The 23,829-nt window shown below is 61.5% G+C and overlaps 2 protein-coding genes across 2 annotated transcripts; one reads left to right on the forward strand and one right to left on the reverse strand.

Moving 5' to 3' along the window:
• The first annotated feature begins 2,994 nt into the window (after positions 1–2,994).
• UBXN6 (UBX domain protein 6) lies at positions 2,995–8,855 on the forward strand. The gene is made up of 11 exons (XM_004595623.3): positions 2,995–3,148; positions 3,990–4,153; positions 4,273–4,337; positions 5,000–5,128; positions 5,972–6,069; positions 7,101–7,176; positions 7,564–7,648; positions 7,758–7,977; positions 8,076–8,206; positions 8,355–8,503; positions 8,671–8,855. Exons 1-11 carry the CDS (start codon positions 3,066–3,068, stop codon positions 8,797–8,799), a joined length of 1,329 nt encoding a protein of 442 aa, XP_004595680.2. The 5' UTR covers positions 2,995–3,065; the 3' UTR covers positions 8,800–8,855.
• Positions 8,856–10,027: 1,172 nt separating this feature from the next.
• CHAF1A (chromatin assembly factor 1 subunit A) lies at positions 10,028–22,723 on the reverse strand. The gene is made up of 15 exons (XM_058657632.1): positions 22,592–22,723; positions 20,970–21,023; positions 19,672–20,477; positions 16,929–16,976; positions 15,679–15,881; positions 14,809–14,869; positions 14,554–14,622; positions 13,585–13,802; positions 13,243–13,411; positions 13,031–13,111; positions 12,784–12,876; positions 12,361–12,619; positions 11,550–12,025; positions 10,408–10,504; positions 10,028–10,302 (listed from the first exon to the last, which is right to left on the reverse strand). The coding sequence occupies exons 1-15, from the start codon at positions 22,632–22,634 to the stop codon at positions 10,208–10,210; spliced, it is 2,772 nt and encodes a 923-aa protein (XP_058513615.1). The 5' UTR covers positions 22,635–22,723; the 3' UTR covers positions 10,028–10,207.
• Positions 22,724–23,829: the final 1,106 nt, after the last annotated feature.

Here is a 23,829-nt window from a genome sequence, read left to right on the forward strand (position 1 = left end):
GGCGGAGGTTAGCGGAGGTGAAAGGGGAGAGGTGGGAGGAGGGAGAGGTGAGGAGCGGGAGGCGGGACGTAGGGCGCCGTGGGAGGAGGGGCTTCAAGGAGGAAGTTCGCGATTGGTTCCTTGAGGTAAAGTTGAACCAATCGGCGGAGAGGGCGGGATATGGGACGCAGGCCCCCACCATCACCGTGGAAGAGGGGCTTTAGGAAAGGCTTGCATGCCATTGGATGAGGTCCGCAGACAGGGAAGCGGACATTGGCTATCACGGGTTGGGAGGCGGTGCTTAGGAGGCGCCTGGTCATTGGTTAATCGGAGAGGAGCGGCTGCAACTCAAAACAGCGATGAACCATTAGGAGCTCGCGGGGGCGGGACCTAGAGCGAGGGGCGGGGCTGGCGGAGCACTTAGGATCAACAGCTGCAAGATGTCCCCAAAACACTCCTTGTTGTTGTTGTTGTTGTGCGTTTATGAAAATGAAATGAGTCCCTTCTGCGGACAACCTGGATCACCGGCCAGAGCGATGTCAGCTCCTCCCTCCCCACCCCAAAAAACTCACACTCAACCATCAGTCAATGAAGGTGTTCATGCATTATTTTTTCAAGATTTATTTCATTGCAAAATCAAGTATACGGCCAGGACGGGAGACAGGAAGATCTTCCCGTCTGCTGATTTACTCCCCAAGTGGCCACAATGGCCTGAGCTGAGCTGATCAGGAGCCAGGAGCTTCCCCCAGGGTCTCTCACGTGGGTGCAGGGTCCCAAGGCTTTGGGCCGTCCTCCACTGCTTCCCCAGGTCACAGACAGGGAGCTGGATGGGAAGTGGAGCAGCCGGGATTAGAAGCAGCACCCATGTGGGATCCCGGCCCATGCAAGGCAAGGACTTATGGCACTAGGCTACTGTACTGGATCCTACTTTTGTCCTTAATCAGAGTGGCCCAGCTCCGGCTGTTGCGGCCAGTTGCTGTTGAGACCTCAGATGCTGTACCTTGGTCGGCATGCCTTCCCGGGCATCTTGGTGGTGAGCGAGCTAGATCAAACGCAAAATCTTCAGGGCTCAACAGGTGCTGTAAGGCAGGGGGTGCGCCCTGCAAGGTGCGGGTTGACCTGCGGCCCCACCATGCTGGCCCTGTGTTGCCCGTCTTACATTCATATCCAAAGGCACATTTGTTTGCTCCACAGGTCAAGCTAGCAGAGGAGGCAAGCACGGTAAGCCCTCAACTGATGCAGAGAGACGGGGACCAAACCCGGTGCTGGTCAGGCTCAACCCCTCACCCTGAGCATGCAGAGATAAAAATGTCCCTGCTGCTGGCCCCACCGTCAAGGCCCTGCCCATGCCGTGTGAGTCCCCATGACCTTCAGCCACAGCAGACTGCAAAAGCTCCCTGCCCAGACCCGGCTGAGCTTCCCAGCATCTGGGGAAACAAACAAAAACAGAAAGTGCTCAAGCTGTGGCTTAACAGGCTAATCTCCCCTGCAAGTGCCAGGTTCCCATATGTGCGCTGGTTCGGGTCCTGGCTGCCCCACTTCCCATCCAGCTCCCTGCTTGTGGCCTGGGAAAGCAGTGGAGGACGGCCCAGAGCCTTGGGACCCTGCACCCGCGTGGGAGACCTAGAGGAGGCTCCTGGTTCCTGACTGGATCAGCTCAGCTCCTGCCGTTGTGGCCACTTGCAGAGTGAATCATCAGATGGAGGATCTTCCTCTCTGTCTCTCCTACTCTCTGTATTTCTGACTTTGCAATAAAATCTTTAGAAGAAATATCAATTCTTGTAGAAAGAATAAGCAACTTTATTAGATAAGACAATAATATTTTTTTAACAATTTATTTACCTTATTACAAAGTCAGATATACAGAGAGGAGGAGAGACAGAGAGGAAGATCTTCCGTCCAATGATTCACTCCCCAAGTGAGCCGCAACAGGCCGGTGCTTGCCGATCCGAAGCCGGGAACCAGGAACCTCTTCAGGGTCTCCCACACCGGTGCAGGGTCCCAAGGCTCTGCGCCGTCCTCGACTGCTTTCCCAGGCCACAAGCAGGGAGCTGGATGGGAAGTGGGGCTGCCAGGATTAGAACCGGTGCCCATTTGGTATTCCAGTGCATGAGAGGCAAGGAGTTAAGGCACTAGGCTACCCCACCAGGCCCATCTGGACCATCTTATATAGTGCATCTCTGATGTAAACTCACCCCCAAATACCTCAAAGTGCATCTGAGGTTAATAAAAACCTAATATCACACATATCACGCCATTATGGTACCCCCTGAGAATTACTAACGTGGGTTTGGGGCGAAGCCGGTGACAGCAGTGCCTGCTGGGTGTGAGTCCGTTTGGAGATTTGTTTTGGGGGTGCCCCACTTCGGAGCCAGCTTTTTCCACCTGTGCCTGTTGCCCACAAGCCCAGGCCGACTTTGGGGTGCAGGGGTACCCCACAGCTGCTTCTGGTTGGATGCCTCTCTGTTCCCTTCTCCTTCGCTTGCGGGCCTACGTGCCCCTCAAGGCTCCACAGCTCACAGAACCTTTTCCACAGGCTTCCCTGGGACACGTGGGGACGCCCACCATGGCCAACACCGGGGACGCCCACCGTGGCCGACAAGGGGGTCCCCCTGCACGTTGCGTGGGGATTTTATGACGTAAAGGGAACTTCTGAGCGCCTTCTCTTCGGGGATCATCCGGTTTCACCCGCTTGGAGAAAGCGCCGAGTTCAGTGAAGGCGATGAGGAGATTCGCGGAGGCGCCATCGCCATCGGGAGCGGGAAACGCGCCCTCGTCGCCACGGCAACCGCGCTCGTCGCCATGGCAACAGAGGCCGGAAGCACCACCGAGACGCGGCTGGCGGCGTTCAGAGAGGCCGCCACGGGGTAAGCGGATCGATTGTCACGTGAGTGCGTGTGTGCGTGCACGTGTGTGTGCGCGCGCGCGGGGGTGGGGGCGTGAGGGCGGGACTTCCGGCGCCGCCTGGTATTTTTTTTCCGGTGGCTGTCGCCCGTCGGCCCCTCCCTGCCCGGGCCTGCGCCCCCTCCCCCGCCCGCCGCGGCCCCCCCCGCCGCCGGCCCCCCCCCCAAAAAAAGACAACCAACATGAAGAAATTCTTCCAGGAGATCAAAGCTGACATCAAGTTCAAGAGCGCGGGGCCCGGCCAGAAGCTCACAGACCCCGTGGGGTAGGTGCGGGGGTGGACGGCATCGCGGGGCACCCCGTGTTTGTGTTTGGGGGGCTGAGGGTGGTGGTCGAGAGGGGTCGCCCCGAGAGCAGAGGGCCGCCCCGGAGCATGGGGGCGGGGCCGAGCCGGGCCTAGGCAGGGGTGGGGGAGCCTGGCCCGAGGGGCGGGACTTGGGGTTCCGTGGGATAGGACGATGGGGGGGTGGAGCGTGGTGGGGGGGCGGCCCGGAGCCGAAGTGAGCTGGAGTTGGGGAGGGGAGAGATGTGGGGGTGCAGGTGGGGGTAGGTGAGGCGGAGGTTCGGGCTTTGGGGTTCTGTGGGAGGGGACGATCTCAGGGGGCTAAGCCGAAGTGAGCTGGAGTTGGGGAGGGGAGAGATGTGGGGGTGCAGGTGGGGGCAGGTGAGGCAGAGGGTTGGGTTTTGGGGTTCTGTGGGATGGGACAATCTGGGGAGGTCAATGGAGTGTGGGAGGTGGAGCATCTGGAGTTGCAGGACCGGCTGGAGCTGAGGTAAACTGATAGAGGGGAAGGGGGGACGTTGGGGTGCAGGGAGGGCTGAGGCACGAGGGGATGGCCAAGCTGGGGGCAGGGCCTTGCATGCATTGTGCAAGCTGTGGGGTGGGATGGAAAAGGACTGTGGGCCCATCTTACTGATGGAGGCTGTGAGGACCCCGGGGGGGTGGTTCCCCACCCCCGTGTCAGGGCACTGTGGTGGCCATGGGGTCCCGGCCCACCCTGGCAGGTTTGAGGGTGTGTGTGTGAGAGAGAGGCAGGAGCAGGTGTCCGGCCTTATGGTGGGAAAAGCCAGTCACATGCGTGCCCCCTCCCCTCATCACTGTCCAGGGAGAAGGCCCCCCGAGAGAAGCGTGACCAGCTGGCTGTGAGGCAGCCGCGCCAGGGACCCACCGATGAGGTGCAGATGGCGGCCGCCGCTGCCCTGGCCCGGCTGGAGCAGAAGCAGCCCAAGGCCCGGGGCCCCACGTCGCAGGACGCCATCCGGAACCTGGGTGAGCTGGGGGGCACCCGGCCTCGGGTGTGCGGACCTGGACTGCAGGGAAGCCGGGGCATGGTGCTTGCTGCCCAGCCTCACCATTCACCTCTTCCCTTTGCTTGTTTCATCTGCCAGTGAGGAAGGAGCTGCAAGCCGAGGTCACCCTCCCTGGGAGCCCTGAGACCCCAGGGAGTAACACGGTAAGACCCTCCACTGGCGTCAGTTACGCAGCAGCCTGCGAAGGCGGACTGACCGCGTGAAGGGCTCTGCAAGCCAGGGCAGACCCCTGGAACTGTCACCTGTGTCTGGGGCAGCTGGGAAGGGCCAGCCCAGCCCTGAAACTGGACTTACTCTTCAGTGGCTCAGGGCTTGCTCCACGAGGTCATGCAGTTCTTGTTTCAAACCGAGGTTGTGAGGGGGTGAAGCAAGCAGCCTTCGCCTGGTCCAGGGCCAGGTGCGAAACGCCTCTACACACTGCCCCTTCTCCTGCCCACGCGGGTGGATGCCGAGGTGGTGCAGTCCGGGAGGCCTCCTTGGAGTAGACGGGCTGGAAAATGGTGCCTGGTCAAAAGGGTGTCCCGGGTACAACGCCTAAACAGCTGCCCTGAGAAGTGTATGGAAAGAGAAACAGAGAGAGAAAGGTCGGGACTTAACCAGGGTCCCATGCTGCTGACTGGCCACAGTCAGGTGGCAACTGCTGCAGGGGGGTGCCCCTTCCCTGAGGACCCCCCGTTGGAGGAGGGAGCGGCTGAAGGGGAGTGGCCTGCAGAAGGGGAGCCAGCCATAAGAGCCCGCTTGGGTCTGTGGCTCAGGGTGGCCTCTGCCCGCAGGCCTGGCTCAGGCAGGCACCGTCTCTCCACAGATGCCCGAGGTCCAGGAAGAAGGCTCGGGGCCCCTGGCCGTCCCCGGCGTGTTCTTCACCTGCCCACTCACGGGGGCCACCCTGAGCAGGGAGCAGCGGGAGGCTGGCATCAGGGAAGCCATTGTCTCGGTGAGCCGCGGGGCCCCTTGCCAGCCCTGGAAGCCTGCGTGGGCACAGGGCGCCAACCTCCCCCAGGGGCGACAGCCCCATGCGGAACACAGGACACAACCCCCGAGCCAGTGTCGCTCACGTGGGTAGGATGGCCACGTGGCTCCCACCTGCCCAGTCATCCCTTCCCCAAGTGAGCATACAGCAGGTGCCGTGTGTGTGCATGGGCATGCGTGGGTGTCTGCCTGGCTGTGTGTGTGTGTGTGTGGTTAGTCCTTCTGCCCAGGGTTGTTGCCCACACACCCCACCTTGTGTTCCCCTAGGCCCCCGCAGGGGGAGTTGAGCGTCCTGTTGTTGAGGTCCCACTGGTTTGCGTTCTGTGGCTTAGGGAACCTGCCCAGGAGACCCTGTGTGTCACCTTTTAGCTATTCTGTAGTATCAGAGGCAGGTCACTTTCTGAAGCAGAGGGGCCCATGTTAGCTCAGCCTTGATGATCTGAGGGCCACTGCAGGGTGTGGCCTCTGGTGCGAGCCCAGGCCATCGCGTGGGCAGAGGCCCAGGGCAGCAGACCCGTGGTCTCGCCTGCCCGGAGACCCACATGGTTCCATCTGGGCCCTCCCCAGTGGACCTATGGGTTCATTCCTTCTAGAGCTCCCCCTGCAGGCCCTTCAGCTGGGTTCTGGGGTTCCGTTTCCTCCCCAAGCTTTTGCAGTCTCAATCCCCACAGGCACCTTCTTGCTCACCAGTGCCAGGCATGTCCGTGTCCACACGCGTGGGTCTGCCCCAGCTGCAGAGCATCATCACTGCCTTTCCCCCGTGGGAAAACGAACCGCCTCCCACCTGTCCCCCCCTGCCCCGCCCCAGCACTTCTCCACAGACCCAGTCGCCGCGTCCATCATGAAGATACACACGTTCAACAAAGACCGGGAGCGGGTGAAGCTGGGCGTGGACACCATCGCCAAGTGAGTGGCTCCCCGTCCACGGGCCCTGCACCCCCACTGCCAGGCCATCATCAATCACCCCCTCCAGCCTCCCTACAGAGGAGTGAGGACTGGAGTGATGCTGCGCTGGGAGGCCTTGGCACAGGGGCTGGGACGCTCAGTGCACCCATCTCATCCTGAAGGAATTTAAGGGGTGTCAGAAGGGTGCCCAGCCCTGCCCTCCAGGAGCCAGGGTCTGAGAGCACAGTGTCACCTGACCTGGGAGCACCTGCCAGCCCTAGGCCCTCACTCTGCCTTTTGTATGGCCCCCCAGGGGCTGCAGTTTGTGAGGACAGGAGGGGCAGCAGGGCCGGGCACAGCAAGGATCCTTCCCATGGGCCCTGCAGGCCGTCCCAGAGCTGATTTCCAAATGGCTTGTGCCTTTTGAAAAGCTTAAGCTACAGGCTAGCATGTGGCATAGCAGGTAAAGCCACCGCTTATGTTACCAGCCTATGAGTGCTATTCATGTCCTAGCTGCTCCGTTTCCCATCCAGCTCCCTGCCTGTGGCCTGGGAAGGCAGTGGAGGACGGCCCAAAGCCTTGGGACCCTGCACCTGCGTGGGAGACCCTGGGGGAAGCTCCTGGTCTCCGGACTTCAGATCGGCTCAGCTCTGGCCTTTGCAACCATTTACCGAATGAACCAGAGGATGGAAGCTCTTTGCCTCTCTCCCCCGCCCTTTCTTTCAAATTTTGGGAGGAAAAAAAAATTTAAAAAGGCAAAGGAAAGTTTTCCCATTTACTGTTTCATTCCTACAACAGTCAGGGCTGTGCCAGGCTGAAGGCGGGCTCAGAAATTCCGTCCGGGTCTTTCTCCCACGTGGGTGACAGGGGAGCCAAGCACTCCAGCCGCCACCTGCTACTGGTGAGGGTGTACATGAGCAGGGAGCTGGGCCCTGAGCCTAGCACTGATGGCAGGGGGCAGGTGTTTGATCCGCTGCACCAAGCCCCCGCCCCAGGACCTCCCCATCTTACTGCCAGGCCCCCAGAGCGCCTGTCCGCTCCCCTACCCCCAGGTACTTGGACAACATCCATTTACACCCAGAAGAGGAGAAGTACCGCAAGATCAAGCTGCACAACAAGGTGTTCCAGGTGAGGCCGCCCACCCAGGATCTGGGGTGGGCACGGCCCCGCTGGCCCCGACTGGGCACACGGGCTGCGCACGGGCCCCCTTCCCTGGGAAGAGCCCAGTCGAGCCGCACCGTCCCCGCCTCACAGCAGCTCCTGTGCAGGCCGGGGGTCTGGACCACCCCCCTACTGCCCGCACAGCTGGAGGCACAGCCCCTGCTCCTGCCCCAGCTTTGGGGACCACACCCCCAGCAATCTCTGGCTACTTCCGCCTCCACCTCCTCCGCCCCGTGGGCGGCCTGTGGGCGCCCTGGCCCCCGGTGGCCGCTGCTGGGATGTGCAGCCCCTCTCTGGTTGGCGCTGGAACTGGCCGAGGGTCAGGGCCCCGTGAGACCTCCCGTTCTCTCCCAGGAGCGCATCAACTGCCTGGAAGGGACCCACGAATTTTTTGAAGCCATCGGGTTCCAGAAGAAACTGCTCCCAGTCCCCGACCAAGGTAGGGCCAAGAGGAAGGAGGAGTTGGGGCTGGGTGAGGCGCAGGGGACACACGGGGTCGGAGGACCCGACCGGGGCCTCTCCCCACATGGCTGCTGTGCCTGTCACAGAGGCCCAGGAAGAGTTCTACGTGCTGAGTGAGGCGGCGCTGGCGCAGCCCCAGAGCCTCGAGAGGCACAAGGCGCAGCTGCTGGCAGCCGAGCCCGTGCGGGCCACACTGCACCGGCAGCGCCGTGTCTTCCGGCCCTCACCCCTGGCCTCCCAGTTCGACCTGCCCGCGGACTTCTTCAACCTCACGGCCGAAGAAATCAAACGCGAGCAGAAGCTCCGGTGAGCAGGAGGGGGCGGGCGCGGGGAGGTGCCCGAGGCGGGGCAGGGCACGCAGGGGCACCCCCCGGCCTTGAACCCCGACTCCCATCCCCTCCCAGGTCGGATGCGGTGGAGCGGCTGAGCATGCTGCGGACCAAAGCCATGCGGGAGAAGGAGGAGCAGCGGGAGCTGCGCAAATACACGTTCACGCTGCTGCGCGTGCGCCTCCCCGACGGCTGCCTGCTGCAGGGTGGGCCTCGGGTGGCTGGTGGGGGGCAGCCTGGAACTCAGGGCCGGGCCGGGGTCTGGGGTTCTGTGTGAGCCCGGGTGGGGCCAAAGTCTAGGGGTCTATGTGTGAGCCCCATGAGTTGGTTGGCCCTGACGGGGTGACTCCCCAGGGACCTTCTACGCACGGGAGCGGCTGGCGGCACTGTTCGCCTTTGTTCGAGAGGCCCTGGAGAACGACTGGCTGCCCTTTGAGCTGTTGGCCTCGGGAGGGCAGAAGCTGTCCGAGGAGGAGAACCTGGCCTTGAACGAGTGTGGGCTGGTGAGTGCCCACGGGAGAGAGGGGGCGGGGTCCTGGCGTGGGGCTGGACAGGTGTGGGGGCCCCCGGTGGGCTGCCTGCTTCTAGCAGTGCTGTGGCCTGAGTCTAGTCCTGAGGGGTGGGGCCTTGCTGGGTTCCACAGTGAGGTGACCCCCCTCCCGACCCACAGGTGCCCTCGGCGCTCCTGACCTTCTCCTGGGACCCTGCTGTGCTGGAGGACCTCAGGGCCGCGGGGGCCGAGCCCCAGGCCTCCGTGCTCAAGGCTGAGCTCCTGGCAAGCATGGAGCGGCTCTTGTGAGGGGCAAGCAGTCAGCCTCAGCCTCCATCCCGCGCCCAGTCCCTCCACCTCTGCAGAGCCCTGCAGGTGCCACCAACCCATCTGTGGTCCCAGGGAGGCTGCGGCCAGGAGGCAGCACCGAGCCCAATCCTCTCCAGCAGCTTTTCACTGACCATCCCGGCAGGCAGGGAGCCTGGGCCGCGCAGGCAGTTAGGGGCCGGCCCTGTGCCGTGGGTGAGTCACGGATCCCGAACTCCCACCTGGAGCCTGAATAAATAGGACGTTGGAACGTGGTCTGTGTGGACCTCAGTCTGACATGGCCACCACCCTGCTCAGCTGCCTTGTAGGCTGTTACAGCCTCACGGCTGGCTTTTTGTGACCTTGGCCCTGTGTGTGTCCTAACTCCGTGAACTGTCAGTGGACCCAGCAAAGGACACGAACAGGAGAGTGATGGGGCAGTTTTCCCAGGAACTTGGGGAGATAGAGGCCTGGCAGGCCCCCAGCTCACAGGGCCTACATCCGGGGCCCTCCACCCTGTGCAGTCAGTCCCCCAGCTCTTGCCCCACGGTGACGGGCAGACTCAAACCTAGATTTTTTTCCCCAAGATTTATTCATTTATTGGAACGCTGGAGTTACAGAGAGGGACACAGACCTTGGATCTGCTGGCCCACTCCCATGTCAGTGTATGTGCGTGTGTATGAGACCCCCAGCGGGGCAGCTGGGACTTGAATTCATGCCTATGCAGGAGGCCAGGGTTGGGAGTGTCCCCTGCCATGCTGGCCCCACACCCGAGAGGGGTCTCCTGGGCAAACATTCCCACAGTACCTCAGGCCTGCACAGCCCCCACCCGCCTTCCTTCTGGCAACTTGGCCTTCCAAGCTGCTGGCTGCCGTGTGACACCGTGACACTGGGTCACAAGATTGGGGCGGGGGCGGGTTGTGACATAGAAAGCCCCCAAATCCCAGCTGCTCTGGGCTTGTCAGGGGGGACATGGGAGCCCAGGTGGGGGAGGGCTCCAGAAGTGACTACCCCTTTCAGATGAGGCCCCCACCCCTCACTTTTTCCTCCTGGATGGAAAACAGACAGGCACATGGCTGGAGCCAGGGAAGTGGTTTATACATGTCCTGGTGGCCCAGGGGTTGCCACAGGCTCCGGGCTTCAATTCATTGACAAGCATTCGATCTGGCGGGGCTCGCAAGCCGCTCACCACTTTTCAGTAATGCTTTACCAGAGGGCAGATTAACACGCGCTTCAGAGGGAGGGTTGGGGATTTGTACAAGTGTTGGACAGACTAATCAAGCATCCTATATAGAACTTTCCAGACCCCGGGGAGGTCCACGAAGCAGGACAAAGTGCTCTTTACACAGGAGTCGGCAGGGCCTTCAAGTATCTGACGCCAGTCGCTGATGGCTGGGTGCGGGCTGGGCGCTCACGAGGCGCTGAGCAGGCCGGCGGGCAGGGCGCTCTCGGCAGCGTCCATCCCCACGGCGCCCCCTGCCCCGGCAGTGGTTCCACACGGGACCCCTGGAAGGTGAGGAGGGCGTGGTCTTTTGGCCTGCTGTGTCCACAGGCTCCTTGGCCGGGGGCCACTGCCAGCACCCCCCCCCCGGGATCAGGAGCCCCTCTCACCCGCAGCATCCGGGACCTCCACAATCATGCAGTCCCCATCGTCGTCCTCTTCCTCCTCCGTGTCCGCCTGGAAGCCGTCCATGTCCGCAGCCCCGACCTGCAGGTGATGTGGGTGTGGCTGCGGCGAGTAGGCCATGTAGGGAGGCTCCCAGGGAGTGTCCCTTCCCTCCCTGTGGGGACAGAGTCTCCAGCCACCCCAGGGGCATCCCGTGCAGCTCTGCGGAGCTCATGTCCCCGGCTGCTCTTGAGCTACTGGCCTGGGTGGTCAACAGCACCCCTCCTGCTTGGGTGCGTGTACAGCCACGCGTGGGCTGGGAAAAAGGGCAGAGGGCTTGCAGAAGCAGGGTCTACAGCCTGCTGGCCACCCCGCCACCTCATCCTCACGGAGCCCTTGTTGCCGTGGCCAGGTGCAGGAAGGGGCCCCAGGCCAGCACAGGGCACTCCTTGTCCTCTGGGGAACGGGCCGTAAGGGTCAGCTTTGCCCATGGGTTCTGGCCCCCTGCCTGCCAGTGTGGTGGGCATGTGCCAGGCCACAGTTCTTCCTGGGCAAATCCTGGGCTTCCTGCGCCTCACGACCCAGGCAGGTGGCACAAGGATGAGCTCCCCCTTGCTAGGAGCTGTCTGTGGCGGCTCATGACTTCACCAGGGACACCTGCCTGGTGGTGGGGGGGACAGTGGCCCCCTGGGATCCCAAGTTTGTCCTGGAGAGAGGAGTGAGTTGCTCCTGCCACCCATGCCCACTGCGGATTCCTTAGAGCTGCCGTGCCAGGGTGCTGGAGCCTTGAACCAGACCCGCCTTGACTGTGAGCTGGCTGAGAGCTGTGAGCTCTCTTCCTTGTAGGTGCCATGACAATGCTGAATAGGTGAGTGGGTCTGCATCCTCAATTCCAATAGGAACCCTGAGCTGCTGTGTGTGGGGGGAGGTCAGGCCCCCTAGGGCCACGGGTCGGTAAGGACAGAGAGTGGACGCTGGCCACACATGCCCAAAGGCGCCAGGGGCTGCCTCGCTCGGTGCCTGGCACAGCATCTGGGTCCCCCACAGGGATGGCAGGCGCCCCTGCGATACGGGTCCCTGGGTGGGGGTCCCGGGGTGGGGGTCCCTGCGATGCGGGTCCCTGCGATGCGGGTCCCGGGGTGCTCACCTGTCCGTCGTGCCTGCGCTTCTTCATGAACTGGGTGATGCACATGCTGCCGGCTGACTTCCTCTTGAGCGGGACAGGCGTCCCTTGGGTGGGCCCTGGGGCGGGCGGCACACCCCCACTGTCCTCTCGGGGGGCAGAGGGCACGGCGGTGACGTAGCTCCAGCGGCAGGGCACGGGCAGCTGCTCCCGGTCGAAGCTCCTCAGCACCTGTGGGTGCACGTACCAGCACATGCGGAAGTCGGGCCTCTTCTCGTACACGGAGTTCTCCGAGATGAGCCGCTTGAGCCTGGCCTTGGAGGGCACGGCGGAGTCCTCGGCGGCCGTGGGTGTCTGGGGGCGCGGGCGGGTTGGGCTCGGGGGGCTGCCGCTGGCGTCCTGGCCGAGCAGCCCCCGGCGGCAGCACTCCTGGAACTCACGGATGATGACCTTGCTACCATTCACGTTGCCATGGAGCAGTGGCAGCAGCTGGGCCAGGACTGAGGGGGTGTGGGGGACACGGTGAGATGGATACGCACCCGCACCCACGGGGCCCCACCCACTCCCAAGGCTCGGGATCCAGCCAGCTGTGGGCACGACCACTGCATGTTTTAAGTATCCAGTTGCCTGGCCCCCCCGAGCCAGCCTGTGTGGCACGGCCAGGGACGTAACCCAGCAGGCCCGCCTCTTGGCTGGTGGCTTGGTCCACAGTGCCCCTTAGGGGGTGCTATAGTCAGGGCTGTGCCCCCATTCAAGGTCAGTGGGGTTCACATTGTGCCCATCTGTGAGGGTTTCTGGGAGTCCCACACCCCAATGCCCACCCATGCCCACTCACTCTGCTGGTCTCTCTTCTCCCGCTTGGAGGCCTTCGGGGTCTGCTCCTCCTCGGCGGGCGCGGTGTCCAGGAAGCAGGCTGCGAACTGCTGCAGCACCTTGAGCTCAGCGCCCGCGCAGCCATCGGCCTCGGCCGCCCACACGCAGCCGATGGTCACGGGCTGCAGCACGCGGAAACGCTTGCCCTTGGCCAGGAACTCGTCCCACTCCTTCGCCTTGAGCTTCTGCCGCACCTTGTGGTTCTCGGGGTCCGTGCACTCCTGCCGGGCACGAAGCACACAGGGTGGGTAAGGGCTCTGCACCCCATCTCCCAGTCCAGTCACTTTATTGCCCCGATAATGGCACCCAGCAGATGGGGGCATAGCTGGGAGTCCCGAGGTGCAGCCCAAACAGTACCCTCCAAGCCTGCCCCTTCCCCCCTCACCTCTGTCACACCCTCATCCTCAGACAGGTATCCATGGGGCACAAAGAACCCATCGTCCTCATCTTCATCCTCTCCCAGGTCATCGTCGTCATCCTTGAGGGAGAGAGAAAGCAGCTTAAGGCAGGCAGGGACAAGGAGCATGTCCCTCCATGGGCTCGGGGCAGGCTGCGCCCAGGAGCGCACGGCGATCGGTGGGGGCCGACTGCAGGCAAGTTTTGGGGAGGCCCGCCCGGGCCCCTGTGCTCACCCCCTCGCTGTGGGACAGCGACTCCCCAGGCTCCTCCTCCTCCCACTCCTCGTCACTGTCCACCTCGTAGTCCAGCAGCGTCTGAAGGAGAAATACGCAAGTGTGACCGTCAGACAGGGAGAGAAGGATGGAGGGAGAGGAGATGGGGAGAGGAGATGGGGAGAGAGGGAGAGACACACAAAAGGGTGTGGGGCCGGCAGGGCCGCCCTCACCCAGTCTCGGGCCCAGGGGTCCCGCGGGCGGATGACACGCGTCCTCTTGTTCCACGTGCCCCAGTAGGCCGGCCGGTGGTTCTCACAGAACTGCAGGAGTTTCATGCGGCCGAACTTCCGCCTCTCGGGCACCCCGTCTGCGCTGCTGCTGCCCACAATGACCACATCCCTGGAGAGGGCGACACAGACCCAAGCTCAGGCTGGCACAGGACCCAGCTGACGGCAGGTGCGGTGCTGGGGCCAAGACGGGAGGACAGTGTAGGATGCGCTGGGCGGGTGAACGTGGACATGGGGCCCCAGGGGACCCACTCCTTCCCCTCTGGCCATGTCCTGGGCTGTCACCTGTTAAAAAGGCCCGTGCTGACCCTGGTGGGCCCGGAGCGGAGGGGCCGCCGGCCTTTGAGCTCGCGCAGGAAGGAGAGGTCGCCGTTCTGCTCACGGAGCAGCTGGTCGAAGCGCTGGCTCAGGTCCTGGTTGAAGGTGGCACGGCAGCGGGGCGCCAATGCCATGTGCTCCTTGATCTCGAAGGGGGCGAACTTCCCACAGGAGCCGGCCAGGGTCTGCAAGGGACGAGGGGGCTGGCTCCAGTGGCCGCGGGCTAGGCACGCCTGCTCTGCAAGTCACAGCAGAGACAACGAAGGCGGGGGGCAAGCCAAGGGGGAACCGAGCCTGCTGGGCAAGTGTGACGTGAGCACAGGACGTGAACCAGGCCTGAGAGTCTCTCAGATGGGCCAAGGTGTGGTGGCACGGCAGCTACAGTGTCCACCTGCAGCGCTGGCCTGCACAGGCACGCCTGCGGTCTGCGACCCAGCTGGCTGCACTTCCCACCTAGCTCTTTGCCAAGGGTCTGGGAAAGCTGCTCGGGCCCCGGTAGGCACGTGGGAGACCCGGATGGGAGCTCCTGGCTCTGGTGCAGCCATCTGAGGAGCGAAGCCAGCCGAGGGAAGCTCTCAGTGGCTTTTGCCTTTCAAGTAACAATCTATTAAGAAAACAATTCACCTCATATAATCGGAATATAACTAGCCTTGGGCCACTGAATGAAAAGACAGATACATAAAAGACCAACGAACAGCAGGCGAGTGCCCCGTGGGCTGGCATGGGAGGGCCCAAGTGTGGGTGCAAAGTCCCCAGGTTACAACTCAAACACCCAGAAGGCCACTGGAGGAGGAGTGCAGGAGGGCAGGGAAGGTCGGGGATGCCGGGCTGCGGGCTGACCCCAAAGCGGGCAGCAGAATTCGGTGACCCTGCTGCAGTCACGGATGAGCCCGTGACACACACAGCTGCCTCCCGCCGTCCACGCGGCCCACTCACCTTGGGGGCCTGGGGTGTCTTTGGCTTCTGAAAGAATCTGGTAATCTCGGCCTTCTCAGCTTTGATGCGCTGCCAGGGAGAGAGGGCGGCGAGGGGCAGAGGTGAAGGTGGTGCGTGAGCTGCCCTGACCCCGGGGATCCCAGCAGGGAAGCAGCCAGGCCTGGGCCAGCACCGACAGCCCAGTGGAGACCGAGGTCCCCGTGCCGGACCCCCGCGCCTCTCGGGTGGACACGGCGAGGGCCTGGGCACCTCTACCTTCTCTTCTTCTCGTAACCGTTTCTCCTCTTCCTTTTTCCTTTTCTCCTCCAGCTTGGCCCTGTGGGAAGCAAACCAACAGCTCAGCCACCCTTGGCCTTGGCACCAGTGGTCACCAGAGTGTGTTACTGTCAGCAAACAGGAAGTGTCCATGTTTAGAGAGAAGAGCTGGAGAAAGAGAGAGGGAGAGAGACCTGCCACCCACTGGGTCAGCCTCTGCATGACCAGGACACCCTGGGTGGCGGGGGCCTGAGCTGGGAGCTGGAGCTGGATGGGAAGTGGAGCAGTTGGGGTTGCAGACAGCAGCTTTCACCACTCTACCACCACACGGCTCGGTCCCAGGAATATTTTATTCTACATGCAATGAATGGGGCTTCTTTTCATGCCGACTACAGGCTACTACGTAGCTTTTAACCAGTTCCAGCCAAGCTCCCAGCCGCCCCCAGGACGCCCAGCTTTGGCTGGCTCTAGCTAGCCCTGGCCATGGCGGACGCTGGGGAGCAAATCAGCAAACACAAGCTCTCTCTCTGCCTTTCTAATAAGTATCGGGAAAAAATGGATTTTTTCCCCCTTTGAACTTGTCTTGGGAGGAAAACACGAAAGCACAAAGAAATGTCGACCAGCAGTTGCAGATGACAAACCTGGGGCAAGGTGAGAACTCGTGGAAGGGTGGGAATGCTGGGTGTCCGGGACAGCTGAGGCAGGGGCCGGGGCCAGGAGGGGGTCCCAGGGGCCGGGGCCGGGAGGGCGTCCCAGGGGCAGGTCAGGGCCAGCAGGGGGTCCCGGGGGCCGGGGCCAGCAGGGCGTCCCAGGGGACAGGGGCCAGCAGGGGGTCCCAGGGCAGGGGCAGGGTACCCCGGGGGTCCTCACTCGAGCGCCTCCTGCCGTTCCTTGCGCCGCTCCTCCTTGAGCCGCTGCTTCTCCGCCTTCTCCTTCTCGTCCTTCTCCCGCTTCTCCCTCCGCTCCTTCTCCTTCAGCTCCTTCTGCTGCTCCTTCCGCCGCCTCGCCTCGGCCTTGGCTTGCCGCGCCTCCTCACGCAGCCTCGCCCTCTCCTCCCGGAGCAGCTCCTTGTCCTGGGAGACAATCGGGCACGGCTCGGTGGGCAGCCCCTGCCCAGGGCACCTCCCCACTCCCAAGCCTCACAGCCTGATGGGCAGCCCTGGTTTTCTTTTGAAGTGGAAGGACCAGCAGTGTATGTCTGTGACAGTGGGGAATCCCTAAGGAATCACAGAACAGAAAAGAGAAAAATAGTGCTTTTTTTTTTTTTGAAGACCTTTTTTCTGAAGGGGTAGCATCTCCTAAGAGCACTGGTTTGAATCCTGGCTGCTCCACTTCCAAGGCAGCTCCCTGCTGATGCACCTGGGAGATGGCTCAATGCTTGGCCACTTGCTGCTATGCGAAAGACCTGGAGGAGCTCCCAGTTTCTGGCTTCGGCTCAGCCCAGCTCTGGCCGAGGAGGCAACTGCGGAGTGAACCACTAGATCAAAGATCTCTCTGTCTTGCCTTTAATTCCTTCTGAATTTCAAACTTTTTCTTTTTAATTGATTTCTTTTTATTGGAAAGGCATATTTACAGAGAGAAGGAGAGACAGAGAGGAAGATCTTCTTTCATCCACTGGTTCACTTCCCAAGTGGCCACAACAGCTGGAGCTGAGCCGATCCAAAGCCAGGAGCCAGGAGCCTCTTCTGGGTCTCCCACATGGGTGCAGGGTCCCAAGGCTTTGGGCCGTCCTCCACTGCTTTCCCAGGCCACAAGCAGGGAGCAGGATGGGAAGTGGGGCTGCCAGGATAAGAACTGGCACCAAAGTGGGATGTGGGCACTTGGAGGTGGAGGGGTAGCCACCCGAGCCAATGTGCCGGCCCCTCAAATCAATGTTCAATAAAAATCTCAAGTACCTTTCTCAGAATCTGAAGAAACAGGTATTAACAGAGACGAGCAGCCCCAGGGCTGTACCAGCCCAATGGCTAGCGGTGATGAGGTGACAGTAAAGGAGCCAGCTTGTCCAGCAACACCTCCTAACAGACCACGTGCTGGACCCTGAGAGTGGCTAGGGAGGCCAGAGTGGAGTGGGGAACCCCGTATCCAGGGGGTGTGGGTGTCGGGGGGTGGGCAGTGCTTACTCGTTGTAGCCTCAGCCTGTTCTTCTCTCGCATGAGTTTCTTGCTGACCTGGAGTGAGACACTTCTGGTTAACTGGGACTGGTGCCATCCTCCCCGCCCCCACCCCACCGGAGGGTGGAGTCCCACGGGCAGGACCAGGCAACGGGAAACCCTGTCCAGCCTGGGTTCCCCCTTCATAGCAATCCAGAAGCTCCCCCAGAGAGCCCCCGAGGGTCACTTTTGAAATCGCCAGCATCCCACACGGAATGCCAGTTCAAGTCCTTCCTGCTCCAGGCGGTGCCACGGTGGTGTGCATAGTGCCCAGCTGTGTCACCCCAACACCCAGGGCTTCCATAGCAACCATGGAAGTGGCCGCATCCCTCTGCTGCTCCACTTGGGTTCCAGCTCCCTGCCTGTGTGCCTGGGAAGACAGCAGTGATGGCCCAAGTGTTTGGAAGAGCCGGACGGAGCTCCTGGCTCCTGGCTGCTGCCTGGCCCAGCCCACACCCAGGCGGCCATTTGGGGAGTGAACCAGCAGTTTTTAACTCTAACTCTTTCAAATAAGTAAAACAAACTTTTTAAAAACAAGCAAATAAATAAATACTTGGGCCCGGCGTGGTAGTCTAGTAGCTAAAGTCCTCACCTTGAACACGCCAGGATTCTGTATGGGCACCAGTTCTAATCCCGGCTGCTCCACTTCCCATCCAGCTCCCTGCCTGTGGCATGGGAAAGCAGTGGAGGACGGCCCAAAGCCTTGGGACCCTGCACCCACATGGGAGACCCAGAGGAAGCTCCTGGCTCCTGGCTTTGGATCGGCACAGCACCGGCTGTTGTGGTCATTTGGGGAGTGAATCATCATACGGAAGATCTTCCTCTGTCTCTCCTCCTCTCTATATATCTGACTGTCGAATAGAAATAAATGTTTAAATAAATCTTTAAATACTTATTTTGATTGGAAGAGTACAGGAGGAAAGACAGAGACCCTCCATCTGCTGGTTCACTCCTCCAGTGACCACCACAGAGTTGAGATAACCACAGCCAGGAGCCTCTTCTGGGTCTCCCACGTGGGTGCAGGGTCCCAAGGCTTTGGGCCGTCCTCCACTGCTTTCCCAGGCCACAGGCAGGGAGCTGGGGTGCCGGGTTTAGAACCAGTGTCCTTTTGGGATGCCAGTGTTTGTAGGTGCAGGATTAGCCAGTTGAGCCATTGCACCATCCCGTCTGGCTGACGCAGGGGTTCCACGTGGTCATGCCATGCCGGCACTTTCTACCCACCGGGAACCCAGCAAGGGAGCCACCTCAACTATCAAACTTGGGGTCTGGACCCCAGGCACCCAAGGAGCAGAGCGGAGGGGAGGGGCGGAGAGGGCCGCACCCAACGCGGCTGCGCGTGTCCCTGTGAGCGAGGCAAGGCCAAGGCTGTCACGGGCAGCTCCCCACCTGAGTGTCCTCACTCGGCTATCTGTTACCACGCACGTGTGCCAGCTGACCCAGGGGAAAGCAGGAGCAGTCCAGTCCCGCCCACCAGAGGCAGTGGGCACAGAATTGTTCCACCCACGGAGGGGCGGCTCCCACAGCGAGAACACGCGCTCAGACTGCCATGTCAGACACCAGCTCACAGAGTAAGCTTCAGGCAAAGCACCACAGTGATGGTGGGGGAAGCGTGGTGGGGGGAATGGGCCACTCCCTCCTAGCACCCCGTTTCCACGGTAACCAAAAACAGCCCCACGTGAGTTGTGGAAAACAGGACAAGTTCAGATCCCAAGGTGGCAAGTCCTGGGCCTTGGCATTGGGGTTCTGTGCCAGGCTGCCCTTTAGTGGTACAGAAGTGGGCACCTACTGGCAGCCTTCATCCAGGGGCACGGCTGTGGTCCTGGCATCGCCTATGAGCTGCTCCACTTCCCATCCGGCTCCCTGCTGATGCACCCTAGTGCTTGGATGACGCACCCACACGTGTGAGACCCGGATGGAGCTCCGGGCTCTGGCCCAGCCCCCGCTGCTGGCCATCCGTGCAGTCAGCCAGGGAACAGAAGACCTTGTTCTCTTTATAAGTCTGCCTTTCAAATACGTAACCAATTTTTACGAAATTGAGAGAGGGCCCCATGTAGTCGCCTGGTCTTGTATGTGCCAGATCCCACATGGACACAGGTTCGTGTCCCGGCTGCTCCACTTCCCATCCAGCTCCCTGCTTGTGGCCTGGGAAAGCAGTGGAGGACGGCCCGAAGGCATGGGACCCTGCACCTGCGTAGGGGACCCGGAAGAGGCTCCTGGCTTCAGATCGGTTCAGTTGAAGCCATTCTGGCTGGCTGAGGAGTGAACCGCAGATGGAAGATCTTTCTCTGTTTTAACTTCTATGAATCTGCTTTTCCAATAAATATTAAAAAAAAAAAATCTTTTAAATAAAAAAGATTTATCACTTTGAAAGGCAGAGTGACCGAGACACCTTCCCTGTGCTGGACCAAAGGCAGCTGTCACAGGACCCCACATACCTGGGCCACCGCCTGGCCCTCAGGAGAGGTTGCATGGATGGGCTCTATGGGGACCCCAAGTGGCTCTGGGATTCGCCCCATGTCATCCTCCTGTTGTCTGGCATTCCCTGCACCCCTATGGGGCCCGTAGAGATGGAAAGGCATAACCCTGGGGGCTCCGTAAGGAGTGTGCAGCCAGGGCCAGCAGGACGCAGGGACCCTGTTCCATCCATCCAGCGCCGGACCACGGGCCCCGACATGGCCAGGCCCATGTCCTGGGACCTAACTTGGATACTTACCTTGTCAGCAGGAGTGGAGCTGGGAGAGAGGCTAGTCCGGCTGCGACGCTTCTTGGGGGCCGGCTGACCTTCAGGTGAGCTGCCGGGCGAGGATGAGCTGGGGGACGAGTGGCTGAGGCCAGAGTCTTCCTCGGGGCCTGACTCAGGCAGGTCGCTCTCACACTCCCGACTCGGGGCAGCTGGCACAGCCAGGATGTCCTGCAGTACCACCATGGGCACCTTCCCTCGGAACAGGATGCCCTCGGCTTCACGCCAACTGTCCTGGGCCTGTGTGGGGCACTCCGTGGGGCTGCCCGGTGCTGGCGGCAGGTCGGGGCAGCTCAAGGCCTCACCGTCCTGTGAAATGATGCCCACCTGCTCTGGGTCGCAAGGAGCATCGACAAGGGTCTCTTTGGGCGACACCAGGTCGGCCTTGACCTTCGGAATGGCTTCGGGCAGCCCCTGCTGCTCTCTGACTCCAACGCCATTTTCTTCTGGCCCGGGGGAGGTGGCGCCCGTAATGGCTGCTTGGGGGCAGGGTGGGCTGTGGCTGCTGGGGTCCTCAGTCAGGTCTATGATGACAGTGCTGGTGGCCACCACGTTCTGGCCCCAGTTCCCCCGCCGCTGGCCCAGCGGCCCCTCCCCGTTCAGCAGCTTTGGCCTGAGGTCCACCCCAGGAGCCACACCACAGTCATTTTCCACGTTGTCCAGGGATATTTCCAGATGGTGGCCTTTTGTCCGCACTGTGCTCGCTGGGGCTCCTGGCGTATCAGTTGCGTCCTCGCCCTTCTTGGGGGTCAGATTCAGGCGTTTGAACGGCAGGCGGGCTGCAACAGGAGGGGGCGTCCTCGTTAGCCAAACTGTGCCTGCTGGTCAGCATGGTCCTCCCTGGCCAGCACTGAGCTACTCTATGTGCTGAGAAATCACAGACCTGGCCGAGGTAAGTGAGACTGGAGTTTGACGTTGGAGTCACTGGTTCGTTCTGTAACTTCCCAACAGGCTAATTTGGGGGGATGGGTCTGTGGTACTGTGCTGCCGATACCCCAGGGACACGACTCCATCACCCCACTCCTAGGTACCCCGAGAGGTGGCAGACCAAGCTCAGAGGCCTCGCCACCCACCAGGGAGACCCACATGCGGGTTCCCAGCTTCCACCTCGCCTGGCCTCTCGGCGGCCATCCGGCCATCTGAGGAGAGAATCGGTGGATGGAAGATCCATGCTTGTAACCGCACCTCTCAGTTATACACATCCAGGAATGAGGCTTGTCTGGGCTAAGTCTACAAGCTCCCTGCTGACTGCGACACAGGAAATGAATTACCTTGTATCAACTTCTTAACTGGAATTGGCCCAGGTCGGCCTTTGCAGTCCATGGCTGCAGAAACAGAAGCAGGTCAGAGGAAGACTCAACAGACGCAGGCATGACCCCATCAGCAGCTCACCGCCCCCAGCCTCCCCAAGAGCCACTGCCCATCCCGCCCCGGGTGCCCACACACATTTTTCTTTTGTATTTAAAAAGCAAAATGACAGACGCAGGAGGGGTGGGGGAGAGTGAGAGAGTTCATCCACCTGCTGGTTCACCCTCCATGTGACATGCCCACCACGGTCAGGGCTGGGCCAGGTGCCAGGGGGACTTTTGAGCTTGGCACACAGGCAGGCAAGTGACCGACCACATCCAATGAACGATGGTCATTGTCACTCTCTCACTCTCTATCCCCCCCAACAGAATAATCTCAAGCCACGTAACTGTAACCCAGGTCCTTGATTAAATAGCCTTACAACAGCTTGGTTCAAGTTTAGGAGCTCACACACCTATGAAACTGTCTGCCATGGGGGGGGCGGGGACCTTACTTTGGGAACCTGCTGCCTTGGGGAGGGAAATAGATTTAATAAATACCTTACAAAAAAAGGGAAACCAATTCTCTTTGGATAGCAGTGGCCACAGAGGCTGGTGGACATTTTTAAATGCCCAGCCCTTCACTTTAGGTGGTTGGATGCTTGACTACAGAAAAACATCACAACCTCATGCCAGCCCCATGCCCGGGCATGGTAGCTCCCAGCAATGGGGGTGGCAGGGAGAACAGGGTGTCCGTCTGGGAGGACCCTGGGGTTGTCACAGCTCCGCACGTGGGATCGGGGGGAGTGTGGGTGCTGTGGCGTCCAGCGGTCTGTAGGACCCCCCTACCTACGAGGAGCAGCAGGACAGCCCCAAGTGACAGCAGAGGACTCCTGACTGCACGACACACAGATGGGCACCTGCTGGGCACACAGTGGGAGAGGAAGACCCGCCAGGCAGGTGGCGGCTCTTGGTCCATTGTTCGCTTTCCTCACTTTCTGGGGGGTGCCCCGTCCCCTTGTAGGACTCAGGCACCAAAAAGATAAATATATAAAGCATCTTGTGTCACCACCACGGAGGGGTGTGTGTGTGCAGGGCGGGGGACGTCGCAGCTCCCTGGCCATGGCCACCAGCCCGGGCCTCCTCTTCTCTGGCCTTGCCCTGACCGCCAAGGCGAATGTGGCGCTGCTGGTCGTCCTCCCGCTGCACCCCTGCACCCCTGCGGCCTTTGGCCTCAGTTTACCCACCTGCTCTAACCCTCCAAGCGGCTGTTGGAGGTGTGCACAGGGACACCCCCTCACCCCGCTAAAGAAAAGCACTGGGTAACCTACAAAAAACGATCCTTTATCCCTTCCCTATAGGAACTCCCGGGCCCCCCACCCCAGGGGTCACCAGGAAGGACCCCCACACCACCCCCAAAACACACCCCTTCTCGGTCCCCCAAACACCCCCCCAAAAAAAAAGAATAGGGCGGCGGCGGCGGCGGCCCCCAGGGCTGCGATCGGGCCGGGTTCCAGGCCGGGACGAGGGAAGCTGCCCTCCCGGTCCAACCGCCGCGTCGGCGCGCGCCCTCCCACCCCGCAGCCGCGCGCGCGGGCCCCGCGCACCTCGGGCGGCTCCGGCGGCTCGGCACTCGGGCTGCTCCAGCATGGCGCGGGCGGCCGGCTCCCCGTGCTGCGGCGGCGCTGCTCGGCCTCCCGCGCTCCCGGCCCCGCCGCTGCTGCTGCCGCCGCGGCCGCCGCTGCTCGTATTTGGCGGGAACCGCGGCCACCTCCGCCGCCCGCACGCCGATTGGCCCAGCCCGCCTCACGTGACCCGCCGCCTCGCGAGAGCTGCTGGGCGCCCGGCGGCTTCCCCGGGTTGCTCCCGCACGGAGGCTTCAACGGGCGGAAGCGCGGGAGGCGGGGTCCGCATGGAGCGGTGCTTTCTATTGGTCGTGGTCCGGCGCCGCGCGCTTCCGATTGGCCACGAGGGCTGTCTCTCCTACCCGCACCCCCTCCGCGGGAGAGGTGGGCTGAACGCGTGGGAAGGGAGGGTGGGCCCGGCGTGACGTCACTGGGCGGGTGACGTCAGGGGCCCCTGACAAGTTGGCGGAGGAGGATGGTGAAGTTGAGGGGTTTAGGGTGTTCAACGGGATGGGATCCGAACGCAGCGAGGCAGTGACGAAAGCCGAGGTTCCACCACGACCTTGTGCCAGATGGGCTTTTCTGGCAAGATCAGGGGTTTTTGTTTTGTCCAAAATCTGGGCTCCACAAACCCAAGATAAACTTTTCTGAGCCCAGCTGCTCAGCTGTGGCTGGCTGCAGCGCTTACGGTGCCACTGGACAAAGAAGCAAAAACAAAAAACACTCTTTCCATCCTCTGGACCGTGAATAGATCCATACATCACAGACACCCGAGTGCTACAAGGAGATGAAAACAATAAATATCATTTGCTTGAACGAAGGGTGACTGCCATGCGAGTGGGAGGCCTGACACACAGTGGAGACCTGCGGGGTCACATAGACGTTTTCTTGGGGCCAGCGCAGTGGCAATAGGCTAATCCTCCACCTACAAGCGGCAGCATCCCATATGGGCGCTGGTTCTAATCTCGGCAGCTCCACTTCCCATCCAGCTCCCTGCCTGTGGCCTGGGAAAGCAGTGGAGGACGGCTCAAAGCCTTGGGACCCTGCACCCACGTGGGAGACCCAAAAGAAGCTCCTGGCTCCTGGCTTCGGATCAGCTCAGCTCTGGCCGCTGTGGTCACTTGGGGAGTGAATCATGGGATGGAAGATCCTTCTGTCTCTCCATGTGACTTTCCAATAAAAACGCAAAATTTTAAAAAGGGTGGCGCCCAGGCCCCATC

This window comes from Ochotona princeps, chromosome 33 (assembly GCF_030435755.1).
Source record: "Ochotona princeps isolate mOchPri1 chromosome 33, mOchPri1.hap1, whole genome shotgun sequence".
NCBI lineage: Eukaryota > Metazoa > Chordata > Mammalia > Lagomorpha > Ochotonidae > Ochotona > Ochotona princeps.